This window comes from Astyanax mexicanus, chromosome 19 (genome assembly GCF_023375975.1).
Source record: "Astyanax mexicanus isolate ESR-SI-001 chromosome 19, AstMex3_surface, whole genome shotgun sequence".
Classification (NCBI taxonomy): domain Eukaryota; kingdom Metazoa; phylum Chordata; class Actinopteri; order Characiformes; family Acestrorhamphidae; genus Astyanax; species Astyanax mexicanus.
In genome coordinates this window covers 42,930,422-42,946,113 of record NC_064426.1, presented here as the reverse complement: position 1 = coordinate 42,946,113, position 15,692 = coordinate 42,930,422, and the positions used below count along the sequence as shown (strand labels likewise).

The 15,692-nt window shown below is 37.4% G+C and overlaps 1 protein-coding gene across 1 annotated transcript in view; it reads left to right on the top strand.

The window, feature by feature from the left end:
* The window catches only part of cyth3b (cytohesin 3b), a 70,796-nt gene that overhangs the window by 20,479 nt on the left and 34,625 nt on the right, over positions 1-15,692 (top strand). Inside the window, exons 2-3 of the mRNA XM_049468140.1 lie at positions 12,248-12,330; positions 13,781-13,845. Coding sequence (XP_049324097.1) covers positions 12,248-12,330; positions 13,781-13,845 — 148 coding nt within the window. The remainder of the gene's footprint in view (positions 1-12,247; positions 12,331-13,780; positions 13,846-15,692) is intronic.

Sequence of the window (15,692 nt, the reverse complement as noted above, 5' to 3'; positions counted from 1 at the left end):
CCATTCTTGGTTTTGACTGGGCTCGATTACTAAACTCTTGGTTTTGACTCAGACTCGACTACTAAAAGTCTTGGTTTTTAAAGCTAGTTGGGCTTGATTACTAAAAGACTTGGTGTTGACTCAGACTAGACTACTTAAAGTCTTGGTCTTGACTCAGACTCGACTACTAAAGCCTTGATCTACAGGCTAGATTGCTAAAGTCTTGGTCTTGACTCACACTACACTACTAAACTCTTGGTTTTGACTCAGACTCGACTACTAAACTCTTGGTTTTGACTCAGACTCGACTACTAAAAGTCTTGGTTTTTAAAGCTAGTTGGGCTTGATTACTAAAAGATTTGGTGTTGACTCAGACTCGACTACTAAAGCCTTGATCTACAGGCTAGATTACTAAAGTCTTGGTCTTGACTCACACTACACTACTAAAAGTCTTGGTCTTGGCTCAGGCTCGACTACTAAAGCCTTGGTCTTGATTCAGGATTGAATACTAAAATTCTTGGTCTTGACTCAGATTTGACTATTAAAAATGTTGAGCTTTACTCTGACTCGACTACTGAAAGTCTCGCACCTGACTCAGACTAGACTACTAAAAGCCTTAGTCTTGATTTATGCTAGACTTCTTGGTTTTGACTCAGACTCGACTACTGAAAGTCTCGGTCTTGACTCAGTCTAGACATGACTACGAAAAGTCTTGGTCTTGAATCGTAATCAGTATATTCCATCCTTGGTTTTGACTTAGGCTTAAATACTGCATGTGTCCAGGTCTTGGTGTTGACTGACTCCACTACTAAAAGTGTGAATCTTGACTCAGACTCAACAATTAATTCAATTAATTCAATTAATGTCTAATTAGATCAATTCATGTCTTGATCTTTATTTGAATTTGATAGTACAGATTAAACTTAGTCTCATTTTTTCAATATAATCTACACAGCCTGGTCTTGACTTTGACTCTTGTCTTGATTGGACTTGACTCCATAAGTCTTGGTTTTGACTCAGACTCAATTACAGCACCAGGGTCTCCCCCCTGCTAGCGTAGCATCATGGCTAATGCAGTTTCCTGGCTTGCTTCCTGTAGGCTGATAATAACACACTGTAGTGAACACACTAAAGTGGTTCAGAGTGCTTCAGCTTCACCACAGGAGTGTTTTTTTAGAGAAATTTTAGCTGACACACTTCACGGAGAAGCTCCTCCCTGACTGCTCCAGCATCCCTCCACCAGTTCCAGAGTTTCCACTGGGATCCCAGTGCTCCCAGTGCTCCCAGCGCGCTGTGCTTCATGCTAAGCTGGCCTGTTTTCTTCACTCGGCCTCGTGAAAAAGCTGTTTGATGGAGTTGTGGGTGATGATGCAGCTGGCGAGATCAGATATGATCATGCCTGAGGGGTAAATATATGAACTGCAGAAGCACGTGGAGAAGAGCTAGCGAGAAGCGCTAGTTACGCTGCTAGCGCTGCAGCAGGAAATTAGCGAGCGAGCGCTGCGTCCCCTCAGCTCTGAAGCACTAATTAAAGAAGGATGAGGAACGGCAAAGTGCTGTTGCCAAAACTGCTAATCTAATTTGTGAAAAGAGAGCATGACACACGATGAACTAAAATTAGAGCAGTTACGGATGTTTTCTCATGGCGGACGGGAAAAGGAAGCTTTCGCTTTTTAAAGTTGTCTCTCAAAACAGAGCGTAGCTCTAGCATGAAAAATTCATCCCAGGGAACAGAGTGCTGTACTGGTGGAGGATTGAGTCATCTGTGTTGTATATGTTGGATAAATGTAGCACTAATGATTTGTTTTTTTTTCTCCAGTTTGTAACAAATGTGTGAGAAGATGATTGAAATGTTAGTAATAATGACTGATAAAAGTCTTGGTTTTGACTCAGACTTGACTTTTAAAGGTCTTGGTCTTGACTTGGACTCGATTACTAAAAGTCTTGCTCTTCTAATCAGATTCGACTACTAAAAGTCTTGCTCTCAACCTGAACTGACTTATAGTCGATTACTAAAAATCTTGATTTTGACTCGGACTAGACTACTAAAATTCTTGACTCTCACTCAATTACTAAAACTCTTGGTTTTGACTCTGATTTGACTGATAAAAGGCTTGATCTAACTTGGATTGGGCTACTAAAAGTATTGGTCTTGACTCACACTTGATTACTAATAGTCTCTTTCTTTACTTGGACTCAGCTACTAAAAGTCTTGGTCTTGACTCAGACTCAGTAACTAAAAGTCTTGACTCTGACTCGATTACAAAAAATCTTGGTTTTGAATCGATTACTTTGTCTTGGTCTTGACTCAGACTTAATTACATAAAATCTTGATTTTGACTTAGACTCATTTACTAAAAGTCTTGACTCTGACTCAATTACATGAAATCTTGGTTTTGACTTGGACTACTCTACTGTAAGTGTTTATCTTGACTTGACTTGGTCTTGACTTGGACTTGATTACTAAAACTCTTGGTCTTGACTCTAACTCGATTACTAAAAGTCTCTTTCTTCACTTGGTCTTGACTCAGACTCAGTAACTAAAAGTCTTTACTCTGACTTGATTACAAAAAATCGGACTGGAATTAACTGATAAAAGACTAGACTACTAAAAGTCTTGACTCTGACTCGATTACAAAATAATCTTTATTTTGACTTTATTAGACTGAATTCAACTAATAAAAGTTTTATTCTTAGTCTAGACTACTAAAATTCTTGACTCAAGACTCAATTACTAAAAATCTTGACTCAAACTAGATTACAAAAAGTCTCTGTCTTTACTCGGACTTGGCTATTAAAATCTTGGTCTTGACTCAGACTTGTCTACTGAAAGTGTGGGTCTTGACTCTGACTTGATTACTAAAAATCTTGGTTTTGACTCGGACTTGACTGCTGAAAGTCTTGATCTTGACTCTGTATGGATTTTACTGCTAAAAAGTCTTGGTCTTGACTCATACTGGACAACTAAAGTCTTAGTCTTCACTCAGACCTGATTGTTAAAAGTTTTGGTCTTCACTCTGACTTGATTATTAAACATATTCGTTTTAACTGAGGCTAGATTACTGAAAGTCTTGACTTTAACTCGAACACTAAAAGTCTTGGTCTTGAAGTATAATAAATTATACTAGACAGATATAATTTGTCTCTATTAGCTATTGTTTATTGGTAAACGAGAACAGTGTAAATTCTCCTTTTTTCTACAAACAGAAAAAGAGTTGTACCTTGTTGCCCCATATTGTTGATATTATTGCAAAGGATATAATATGGCAAACCTCTAGTAGCATTAATATCATTTTGTAGACAAGTGTTATAACTGGACTTAATAAGAAATTCCTAAATATTTAATTTATTAAATAGTACAAAATACAAGGAAAAAACAGGACATGGACACTGGGATAAGTCACTACTAGAATATCAGAGCATGAAACTCCAAGCATGACTCTGGAAAACTGGTGAATATCTGGTATTTATGGTATTTAGAGTTAAATCTATGAATCACTGAGAAAAACTCTGAGAAAAACACTGTATTTCTCTCTGAGAGCGGAATTGAGAAATCAGTTTTGGGAATGGAATCTCCTGTCTGTCCTTCAGGACGTCTGTTTTCTGCTGTTTGCAGGTTTTTAGGGTAGATGACTTTAACAGCGTAATGAACTGCGCAGGCTCTGCTTCTCAGAAACAGTAAAGGAAGTATTGTATCACCATTATATCCACCCACATACACTGGCTCGCCAAAAGTCATGGGACACAAGACTGGTTACATACACTGTCTGGGCATGTCAGTGTTGTATTGCATTGCATTACATTTTATCCAATTTTATCCTGTATTTTATCCAACATTAATTATGAATATTATAGTTTTCATCTCAACAACAACTTTCAGCAATTATTAAATAAAACAAATGAAATAATTCTCCTTAGACCACTGGTCTGATCCCCAATAGCTGGGGATTTTCAACATTGCATAAATTAAATGGCCTAAATGAAAATTTCTTTTGCTTTTTTTAAAAGCTGTGCATTGTATTCTATTGTAAATTAGCGTAAAGTAGAGTAGATTAGAGTAGAGTAGAGTAGATATAGAAGAATAAATTACAGAGCAGAGCTGTGCATTGTATTCTATTATAGATTAGTGTAGAGTATATTCAAGTAAAGTAGAGCATTGTATTGTATTATAATGTATTGCAGTGTAGTGCAGTATAGTGTAGTATAATGCAGTGTAGTGTTCTATAGTGTAGTATAGTGCAGTGTACTGCAGTGCAGCTTTGTTTAGTGCAGTGTAGTTTAGTGTAGCTTAGTATAGTACATTGTAGTTTAATGGAGTATAGTGCAGAGTGGTTCAGTGTAGTATAGTAAAGTGCAGTACAGTGTACTGCAGTGAAGTTTAGTATAGTGCAGTGTAGTACAGTATAGTGCAGTGAAGTGTAGTATAGTGTAATGTAGTATAAAGCAATGTAGTGTTTTATAGTGCAGCGCAGTGCAGTATAGTGCAGTGTACTGCAGTATAGTGTAGCATAGTGCAGTGTACTACAGTTTAGTTTAGTGTAGTGTAGTATTGTGCAGTGTAGTGTAGTATAGTGTAGTGCTGTATAGTGTAGTGCAGTTTAGTGTAGTGTAGTAAAGTGTAGTGTAGTGTAGTATAGTGTAGTGCTGTATAGTATAGTGCAGTGTAGAACAGTATAGTGCAGTGTAATACAGTGTAGTGCAGAATAGTATGATGTAGAGCAAAATAGTGCAGTGTAGTGCTGTAGAGTGTAGTGCAGTGTAGTAGAGTGTAGTGCTGTATAGTGTAGTATAAGGCATTGTAGTGCAGTATAGTGCGGTGTAGAGCAGTATAGTGTAGTATAGTGTAGTATAGTACAGAATAGTGCAGTGTAGTGAAGTGTAGTATAGTGCAGTGTAATACAGTATAGTGCAGTCTACTGCAGTATAGTGCAGTATAGTGCGGTATAGTGCGGTGTAGAGCAGTATAGTGTAGGATAGTGAAACTGAATTAGCATTAGCTTGATGAATATCGGCTGAATATAAATAGCTTGTGTTTGACCCTTCCTTTTTTCAGTATTTGGACTTTACCTGTAACTGGCACTTCCTCTCAGGTGAAGATAGATTAGACTGGTTTTACCTGATTGGCCGGTTGCTACAGGTATGCAAACTATGCAAACCCGCACTGCCTGGCTGCCTGTGTGATCACCTGTAGCACAGCTGACTGACTATCAGCAAAACATCTACCAGGATCAGGGAAACAACATGCAGTACCTGCGGGAACTCACCTGTATCTGTGAGGACGAATACCTGCTGAGGCTGATATACCTCAAGAAACTCCTTCACACCTGTGTACCAAATGTATGTTTACTAGTGTAATTGTATGACTAAAATTGCTCTTCTGAGGTAAATAAATGATTAAAGTAGAACTACTGAGGTAAATATATGATTACAGTAGCACTACAGAGGTAAATCTATGATTAAAGGAGCTTTACTGAGGTAAATTTATGATTAAAATAACACTACTGAGGTAAATGTATAATTACAATAGCACTACTGAGGTAAATTTATGATAAGAATAGCACCACTGAGGTAAATGTATAATTACAATAGCACTGCTGAGGTAAATGTATGATTAGTGTAGCACTACTGAGGTAAATTTATGATACAAATAGCACCACTGAGGTAAATGTATAATTACAATGGCACTACTGAGGTAAATGTATGATTAGAGTAGGACTACTGAGGTAATTGTATGATTGGAATAGTACTACTAATATAAATATATGATTATAACACTACTGATATAAACATGTGAGTAAATATATATTACAAAAGCAATAGTAAGGTAACAATATGATTGCAATAGCACTGCTGAGGTAAAAACATGATTAAAATAGCACTACTGAGGTAAATGTATAATTAGAAAAGCACTACTGAGGTAAATTTATGATTAAAGTAGCACTACAGAGGTACATTTATGATTAGAATAGCACTACTGAGTTAAATATATGGTTAGTATAGCACTATTGATGTAAAGTTATGACTAGAATAACACTGCTGAGGTAAATTATGATTAGAATATCGCTGCTAAGGTAAATGTTGGTATGTGTAAGGAAATGTAAGGTAAATGATTACAATAGCACTACTGTGGTAGATGTATGATTACAATAGCACTACTGAGGTACATTTATGAGAGTTTCACTGCTAAAGTAAATATATGATTACAATAGCACTGCTGAGGTAAATATGTGATTATAAAAGCACTACTGAGGTACATTTTTGAGAATGAAACTTCTAAGGTAACTCTGCAATATCTCAACTTTGTTTGAAATGTGTTGATGGCCTGAAATACAAAAAATAGACATAATCTAAAAAAATAAATAAATGTTTTTATTGGAATTATTTTTTCAGAATTGGGGTTATATAATGGTTTTGTATGAAAGGAGCTACAGCTTTGGAAAAGAGTGTTTTATGTAATGGGTTTGGAGCAGCAGAACCGTGTTGAGTTCTGGTTGTATTTGTTTAGTTGCCATTGTTACTGGAACAGAACGGTGCTAATCAGCACATGCTGAAATGTATGATTAGAATAGCACTACTGAGGTAAATTTATGATTAGAGTAGCACTATTGAGGTTTGTTTTTGATAATGTGGCTTATTTTTCAGAATTGGACTTGTACTGTATAACGGTTTTGTATGAAAGGATAAGAGTGTTATATAATGGGGTTTGGAGCAGCAGAACCGTGTTGAGTTTTGGTTGTATTTGTTTAGTTGCCATTGTTACTGGAACAGAACGGTGCTAATCAGCACGTACCGAACATCCTCTCTGATCCTGAATCAGACCTGGAGAACATCAGGCCTTTCCTCATGCCCCGCCCCCGCCTCTAATCAGACTCTGATGTGAACATGTGTCTTTCCTGTATTGATCTCAGCCCTGCAGACACTGGATATGCACAGCCTAGCATAGCTCTAACCAAACCTGCTAACAGGATGTGCAAACCTGGGTGTTCCTGATTTACTGCTAGATAATACTGTATATTATTTGCAGATCAATAGGTCTGGGAACATATTAAGTAACATTGCCACAAATACTCATGTTTCATTACAGAGATAACATAATTAGCCCTGATTTATTGGATTTAGTGCAACTTAAAAATCAATGCATTTCTACTTTTCTAACCTATCAATATTATGTAATCCATTTTCATTTGATTTAGCTATCAAAAATATTTGGCCAAAATTGGCAAAAACATTGTTTATTTTTACGTTATTTTCAATTTACGAACAAATTAAACAAACAAGTTGTACATAGCCAAGTATATGTATGATTAGAATTGCACTACTGAGGTACATTTATGACTAATAATGACTAATAATGTATTCATGATTAGAATGGCACTATTGAGGTATGCGTATGACCAAAATTGCATTACTGACTTAAATATATAACAAAAAATTGTACTATTGAGGTAAATGATAGCACAACTGAGGTACATTTTTATGAGTAGAATGGCACTCCTGAGGTAAATTTAAGGCTACAATTGCACTACTGATGTAAATGTATGATTACAACAGCACTTATGAGATACATTTATAAGGCCAGGCAAGGCAAGTTTATATGTACAGCACCTTTCATACACAATAGCAATTCAGAGTGCTTACCATGAGAAATAAAAATAAAGTGCACTAAAAGGAAAAACATAGACTTAAGAAAATGAATACAAAATTAAGTAAGATAATAAAACAAGGTAAAAAATGCAGTGCAGAGAAATAAATGCTTTAGTTAAAAGCACAAGTTTTTAACCTGGATTTGAACAATTCTACACATGTTGCATTTCTAAGACTTTCTGGTATTAGTAGAATGGAACTTCTTGGGTAAATTCACAACTAAAATTGCACTGATGAGGTAAACATATAAGTAGAATGACACTGCTGAGGTACATTCATGACTAAAATTGCACTGCTGTGTTACATCTATGATGCGTAAAGCTGTGTTTGGTATCTTGTTTTTTAATTTTGTTTGATTTCCTTTTGGGCCAAAGCGAATAATTTCAGTGCATCCCTACTGATATTAAATCACTGCATCCCTCGTGTTGTAGTTCTGGGTTGAGGTGAAGGTCTTCTGATAGCTAGCGGTTTATCTGAACAGCGCTTAGCATTAAGTATCTCCATTTAAAGAGACCTGTGCTGAATTATGCAAGCGTTAAGCAGCCTGAGCCGTCAGGAGACACGGGTAATAGTTCAGAGCTCAGTCAGCGCGGCTCGGCCCGGAAGCGGTGGAAACTCTTTGGAGGGATTGTGGGTAAGCTGGGGCTGGGCTGCTGGTTTGAAGGTGTGAACAGTGGGGCTTTATTGAGAGGAGCTATGGAAATTAATACAGAGCCGGGGATTTGCATGTGGCTTGTGCAATGCAGCCTGAAATGTATTCATACTGGATACGGTGTCTGACAAAAAATGAAAAAAAAAAAAGTAGAATTGAACCTCTGAGGTAAATTTACAACTAAAATCACACTGCTAAGGTAAATCTTTGAGTAGAGTTGAACCTCTGAGGTAAATTTACAACTAAATTTGCACTGTTCAGGTAAACATATAATTAAAATTAAATGTTAAGCAGCTTAACGTAGCTTTTATCATCCATTGACGGACTGACGCACGAGCAGCTTGGTGCACTATTGTTCTGGGAGGCCTGTGGTGTAAACTGACATCATGTCACCAGGATACAGGCACTATGAGGCGATGCCCGGACAAATTGATGCCAACATAATGACTATGAGTACACTGTGGTGACCCTCAAACTGCTGCCAACAGAAAAAAAATCTTGTGTAATACAGTGTACTAAAGAGGCATTGGACCCTATTTTAGTAATCTATAGGCAAGCCATCAGTTGTGCACTGTGCTGCGTGATTTAGGGGGTGACGGTGTGTCTTTGCTATCGAAACGATGGGAAAAGTACACCTTGCGCTACTTGAAACTTGAAAAAACAAGCAAATACACAAATTCTCTTAAATAATCATAGAGATGTTTTGGGTAAAACGAGAAATAAACCAGTTTAAATCAGTGTATCACTTGCTCATCATTCCCTGAGTTACTGAATATATTTATATATGTTTAGAACGACACTACTGATGTAAATTTATCACTGAAGTAAATGTATGATTAGAGTAGCGCAACTAAGTTCATTAGGTAAAAGGTAGAATGGAACGTCTGAGTTAAATTTACCACTTAGTTTGCACTGCTAAGGTAAATTTATGAGTAGAATTGAACCTCTGAGGTAAATTTACAACTGAAATTGCACTGTTGAGGTAAACGTGTAATTAGAATGAAACTACTGAGGTACATTCATAAATAAAATAAAATTGCACTGCTGCTTAATATCTACGATGCGTGAAGATGCTGTGTTTCTGTTTTTATATTGTTCGAATTTTATTGCATCCCTACTAATATTAGGGCATGGGGGATGTTTTGGGTAAAACAAGAAAAAAACAATCAGTTTATCACTTGCTCATCATTTCCTTTACTGAACTATATATATATATATATATATATATATATATATTTAGAATGGTACTACTGAGGTACATTTACAACTAATATTGCGCTACTCTAGTGTATTTACATTAAGAACTAGTGATGGAAATTTATCACTGAAGTAAATGTATGATTAGAGTAGCACAACTTAGGTAAAAAAACGTAAAGGTTAACGTAAAAGGTAAATTTCGTATTAGAATGACACTTCTTAGATAAATTAAAAGTTCTAGTCGCACTGCTAAGGTAAATTTACAACTAAATTTGCACTGTTCAGGTAAACGTATAATTAGAATGAAGCTACTGAGGTACATTTTTGCACTGCTGTCTTACATCTATGATGCTTAAAGATGCTGTTTTTCTGTTTTTATATCGTTCGATTTCCCTTTTGGCCAAACAAATCATTTTAGTGCATCCCTATTACTGATATTAGGGTATATTTCGGGTAAAATAAACCCAAATCAACTTAAATCAGTTTATCTTATTAACATTAATTCGATGTTCCTTTGCTTAAATGAAGGTATCCTGGCTGTTGTGTTTCGTAGTATTGTGGTTATTCTGTGTCTAACATCTAAACTTTTGAACGTTTGCATGCATTGTATCGACTTATTTTTCAGTTTCGTCTTGCACTCTGCCATTTTGCATGCACAATGCATCGTGGGTGATTGCGGTCATGTCTGTTGGGAAGGAAGATTTTAATGTAAAAAACATTGCTTTTAGCACCATTAAACTTTAATACTACATGGTCAGCGACGACCCCACAATGGTTGGTAAATCACCCAGCACTTCATTCGCCGGCGAGCGCTGGCAAACACCCAGCAGGAACCCGTCACTGAGCTCAGCAGCCGAACAATCGGAGACATTTAAGTCATTTATTTGGCCCGTGAGTTCCCGGTGACGGTGTAGGAGGGCTGGCACTCGTTCTGGATGGTAGACGTAGGTCGCCCACGGGGTGCCACTTGACAAATGGAGCTTTATGTGCCTCGTAAAAAGCAGAATATCCAGCGCGAGCCTTTGTGCGGAGTCAGCCCGGCCTGATGCTGCTTCCTCTGCTCTTTCCATCCACTGCAAAGCCCTCGATTTCTTCTGAAATCATAAGGAATCATGAAAAAGCTGGCACTGGTGCCATCCCGCTCTGCGAGACTGCGCTGTGCGGATCATCTGTTCGGGGGTTGGCAGCACGTCCATCACTCCAGGCTCTGGGAAAGCTCACCATCTTGGAATTAATGGTCCATATCTCTGTCACTTTGTTTTGCCAAATATCTTATACAGCTCTTGCTATTGATGAGGGAAGATTGGTGGCTGGGTGAGCTGAATGTTGGTGGGGGCTGGCAGGGTGGCGGGTGGCTGGTAGAGTGGCGGGTGGCTGGCAGGGTGCAGAGGGGGGTTGGTGTAGATGATGAGTTGTAAAGCAGCTTAGCGAAGTGATTCAGCTGGGCTTTTTTTCTTCTTGTGCTTCCCGAGCAATGGATACAGGAAGCTGGCAGAAGAGAGTGGAGGAGTTAGCACAATCTGCCAGAGCTGCTAAATGCGAAAGTGACCTACTTCCTGCCTGGTTTGTGACTCTCGAGCATCTTCAAGCAGCGGCGGGTGAAGGTGCCAGCTCGTGCGACAGCCACTCAGTGGTTTAGCCGAACAGCGGGTGAAGCGATCTCTACTAGAGACCTTACACCATACTTACTAGAGCTGGGAATCACAGGGGATCTCGCCATACGATATTGCAGTAGCACCATACAGTACCTATGACATTATGATACTGTGATTCTGCGATAGCTTACGCGTATCCAGCAAAAGTGCGCTATGCAGTGGAGCGTGTTTATACTTCTGCGTGCGCATATCAGCAGCTCTGCGTCTAAACCGGGAATGTGAGAGAGGGGGTGCAAGGACCGGTGAACCAATCACAGCCACGGCAGTCCACGTAGCGCAATGCGTAGTTACATTTCCAAAGAGGTGTGCATCAAGCTACGGTGTAGGGTACGCAGCGATGCCTAGGCTACGGCATAGGTTCGACGCAGAAGCATACATTGGCCTAATGCTAATTCTTCCTCCACTCCAAATACCAGAAATTATGGATGTATTGGTATCAACCAATATTCGTCACCACAGCAACTCCATTTAGTATATCTAAATAGGTGGTGGAGTCTTAATGTGTTTAGAGCGCCTACAGGGGTTAGACAATGAAACTGAAACACCTGGTTTTAGAGCACAATAACTGATTGTGGTGACGGACAGTTCTGGTGGAAACAGGAGAGTTGAGGTGCACATTGAATTCTGCGTGATTTGATCAGCCGTGGTTTTATGTTTTTTGGATACAATCCGGGTTAGCACCCGAACATCCCTTTCAGACAGCTTCCTCTTACAGCGTCCACAGTTAATCCTGTTGGATGTGGTCGGTCCTTCTTGGTGGTATGCTGACGTTACCCTGGATACCGTGTCTCTTGATGCATCACAAAGACTTGCTGTCTTGGTCACAGATGCTCCAGCAAGACGTGCACCAACAATTTGTCCTCTTTTGAACTCTGGTATGTCTCCCATAATGTTGTGTGCATTGTAATATTTAGAGCAGAACTGTGCTCTTACCCTGCTAATTGAACCTTCACACTCTGCTCTTACTGCTGCAATGTGCAATTAATGAAGATTGAACACCAGGCTGCTCCAATTTAGACATGAAACCTAAAATCCCACACTAAAATGATGACGGGTGTTTCAGTTTCATTCTCCAACCCCTGTATGTTTCAATATCTTCCCCCCTTATGCTTTTTTCTAGTACCGGAGGATCTGTCCTTAGATGAGAGGGATGAGCTGACGAACATACGACGCAGGAAAAAAGAGCTGTTGGATGATATTGAGGTGAGTTAATAAACAGAAATAAACTGTTTTTACTAAAACTGTTGAAAAACATGTAGTATAGTTTTGTCCAAAGGTTTGGACAATCCTTAAATTGAGTGTATTTTCATTATATTAAAATGTTTTTTTTTTAATTGTAGATTAATACTAAACTCATCCAAACTATGAAGAAAAACACAACTTTGCACATTCTCTGCTGGTGTATTTTCTCAGTCAGTTTTATGAGGTAGAGTCACCTGGAATTCAGGCTTTCAATTAACAGCTGTGCTGAACTCGTCAAGAGTTAATTACTTAATTATCTATAATATTATGTATATTATGTAAAGCAAGAGATACTCAACTAAGTGAAGAAAATAAAGAAATTATTTGAATAAATGAAGGTCAGTCAATTTCAAGAACTCTAGTGCACCCTCTAGTGCAGTCGCAAAAAAACCCTTCAAAAACGTCATGATGATGAAACTGGCACTCATCAGGATCAGCCTCAGTAAAGCAAGAGCAATAGTTTCCAGCCTCAGAAACTACTTAACAGGCCCCCAAAAAAGAGCACCTACGTTAGTATACCTTATTAGTATAGAGTATTTATATATACAGCTCTAAAAAATTGAGAGACCACCTCAGTTTATCTGATTTTACTATTTATAGGTTTATGTTTGAGTAAAATGAACATTGTTGTTTTATTCTATAAACTACAGACAACATTTCTCCCAAATTCCAAATAAAAATATTCTCATTTAGAGCATTTATTTACAGAAAATGAGAAATGACTGAAATAACAAAAAAGATGCAGAGCTTTCAGACCTCAAATAATGCAAAGAAAACAAGTTCATATTCATAAAGTTTTAAGAGTTCAGAAATAATCAATATTTGGTGGAATAACCCTGGTTGGTTTTTAATCACAGTTTTTTTCATGCATCTTGGCATCATGTTCTCCTCCATCAGTCTTACACACTGCTTTTGGATAACTTTATGCTGCTTTACTCCTGGTGTAAAAATTCAAGCAGTTCAGTTTGGTGGTTTGATGGTTTGTGATCATCCATCTTCCTCTTGATTATATTCCAGAGGTTTTTAATTTGGTAAAATCAAAGAAACTCATCATTTTTAAGTGCTCTCTTATTTTTTACAGAGCTGTATATATATTTTCAGTAGTTTAACACTTCTTAAGGAAGTGGTAGGAGCGGAACAGTGTATATAAATCGTCTCTTTTATTGCTGTGTTAACTCTCTCACAGTCATGATGTTTTGCATATTTTTTCTCCTGCATGCGGGAAAAGGCAAATGCAGTTTATTGATTTGCATTTCGTTAGCGCGTATTTAACAGCTATGTAAAGGGGAAATGTGCTATATTTAGAGGCTGGATTGAATTCAGCGCGTGGTAGGATGTGACCTGTGCTGAACGCTGGGCCTCGGCCCTCACCTGCTGGGATTAACTGTGCGTACCTGTCTGTGTTTACCAGCGGTTGAAGTACGAGATCGCGGAGGTGATGACGGAGATCGAGCAGCTCACCTGCGTGGGCGAGAGGTGAGTTACGACCTTGGGGTCGGGTTTCCTGAAATCAGCAGCATCTCTTTCCTCTGTTTTTAATGTTGATTGGATGCAAAAAAAAAAAAAAAACATTTAAACCACCCTTATTTAACACTGCCTGATGTGCATTGTTTTTTATTCACATTTCAACATTTAATCAATGTTAATTTAAAGTTTTTTAGTGGTTTGATGGATGGATTTGGGCTCTTCTATTCTCACATTAATGCTTCACACTAATATTAATATTATTTAATATTATTAATATTTAAATATCTCTTTCTACACTGTAAAAACAGTACAGGTTATAAAAAATAATACAAACAACATATACGAATTTTATGCAAGTAATTTTCTTTGCATAATTGTTATTTGCATCATATACAAAAAGATGTAAGAAAACACTTAAGAAAATAGAAAAAAAAAATAAAATAGCCAAAACACACAAAGAAAATATACAAAATTAATTAAAATAAAAAAATACTAAGGAATACAGGTCTGAAAAAAATAAAAACCACTTTAGGTTCTCAGATTTTGCTATTTTTAGGTTTATGTTTGAGTAAAATGAACATTGTTGTTTTATTCTATAAACTACAGACAACATTTCTCCCAAATTACAAATAAAAATATTCTCATTTAGAGCATTTATTTACAGAAAATAAGAAATGTCTGAAATAAAACGTTAAACAAAAAGTTGCAGAGCTTTCAGACCTCAAATAATGCAAAGAAAACAAGTTCATATTCATAAAGTTTTAAGAGTTCAGAAATCAATATTTGGTGGAATATCCCTGGTGGTTTTTAATCACAGTTTTCATGCATCTTGGCATCACGTTCTTCTCCTACTCCACCAGTCTTACACACTGCTTTTGGATAACTTTATGGCACTCTCTTTCAATTTGGTACAATCCAAGAAACTCATCATTTTTAGGTCTTATTTTTTCCCAGAGCTCTATTTAACTGAAATTGCAGATCCGAATAACCAATGATTTATAAGGAAAATCATGAAAATTATCAGGTGTACCGTAACTTTTTTTTCCTACCACTGTAAAACCGTAACATTAAATGAATGTTAATTCAATGTAAAAAAAAACAAAAAAACAATTTGAACGTGGCTATAACGCTAAATTAGCTTTTCCTTTAAAACTGCAGAGCAGAGCTGCTGAAATGCACATTAGCGCTGTGAGCTAGCACCTGCCGCTACGCTAATCCCCTCTGTCTACAGAGCGCTTGTTCAGCCGGGGATCTGTCCTCGCGTTAGCGTAATGCTAACCCCTATATTCACACGGCTCTGTTATCTGATCTGATGGGGCACTGAGGGCACTGAGGGCATGGTCGCTGGGCAGCTGTGCCAACGGCTAGTTTACAGAGTGTTGAGAGAAATAGGTAACCCAAATTAAAAGGGATAAAAGAGAAAGCTAGCATTAAAATGTTAGCATGCTACATACACTGTGCTGCTTTCAACAGCTGGAAGCTTTCTTTCTAATTTGCTTTGCAGCTTTGAAGCCAATGTGGCTTTAAATGTCTTATTTTAAAATATGCAAAGTTAATGTACTTTACATAGATAAATAGTCTGTGGCTAAAGTAAAGCAGTATTAGCCAAAATACGTAATGAAACAGCAGTATGTACAGGTTTTACGTGTGTAAGTTACCAAGAATACACCATAGAAGAGTACAAATATTTCATTAAGTTACATAAGTAGAAATGCAGGTTATCTATACTTTACTCAAATAATTATTTTACAATTTCACACAATTATCTGAACTTTCTACTCCGTACATTTTAATAAAAACATTCTCGTTACTCCTTTTTAACTTCAGCTCGTTTTTTTACATTCCGGCTTCTCATC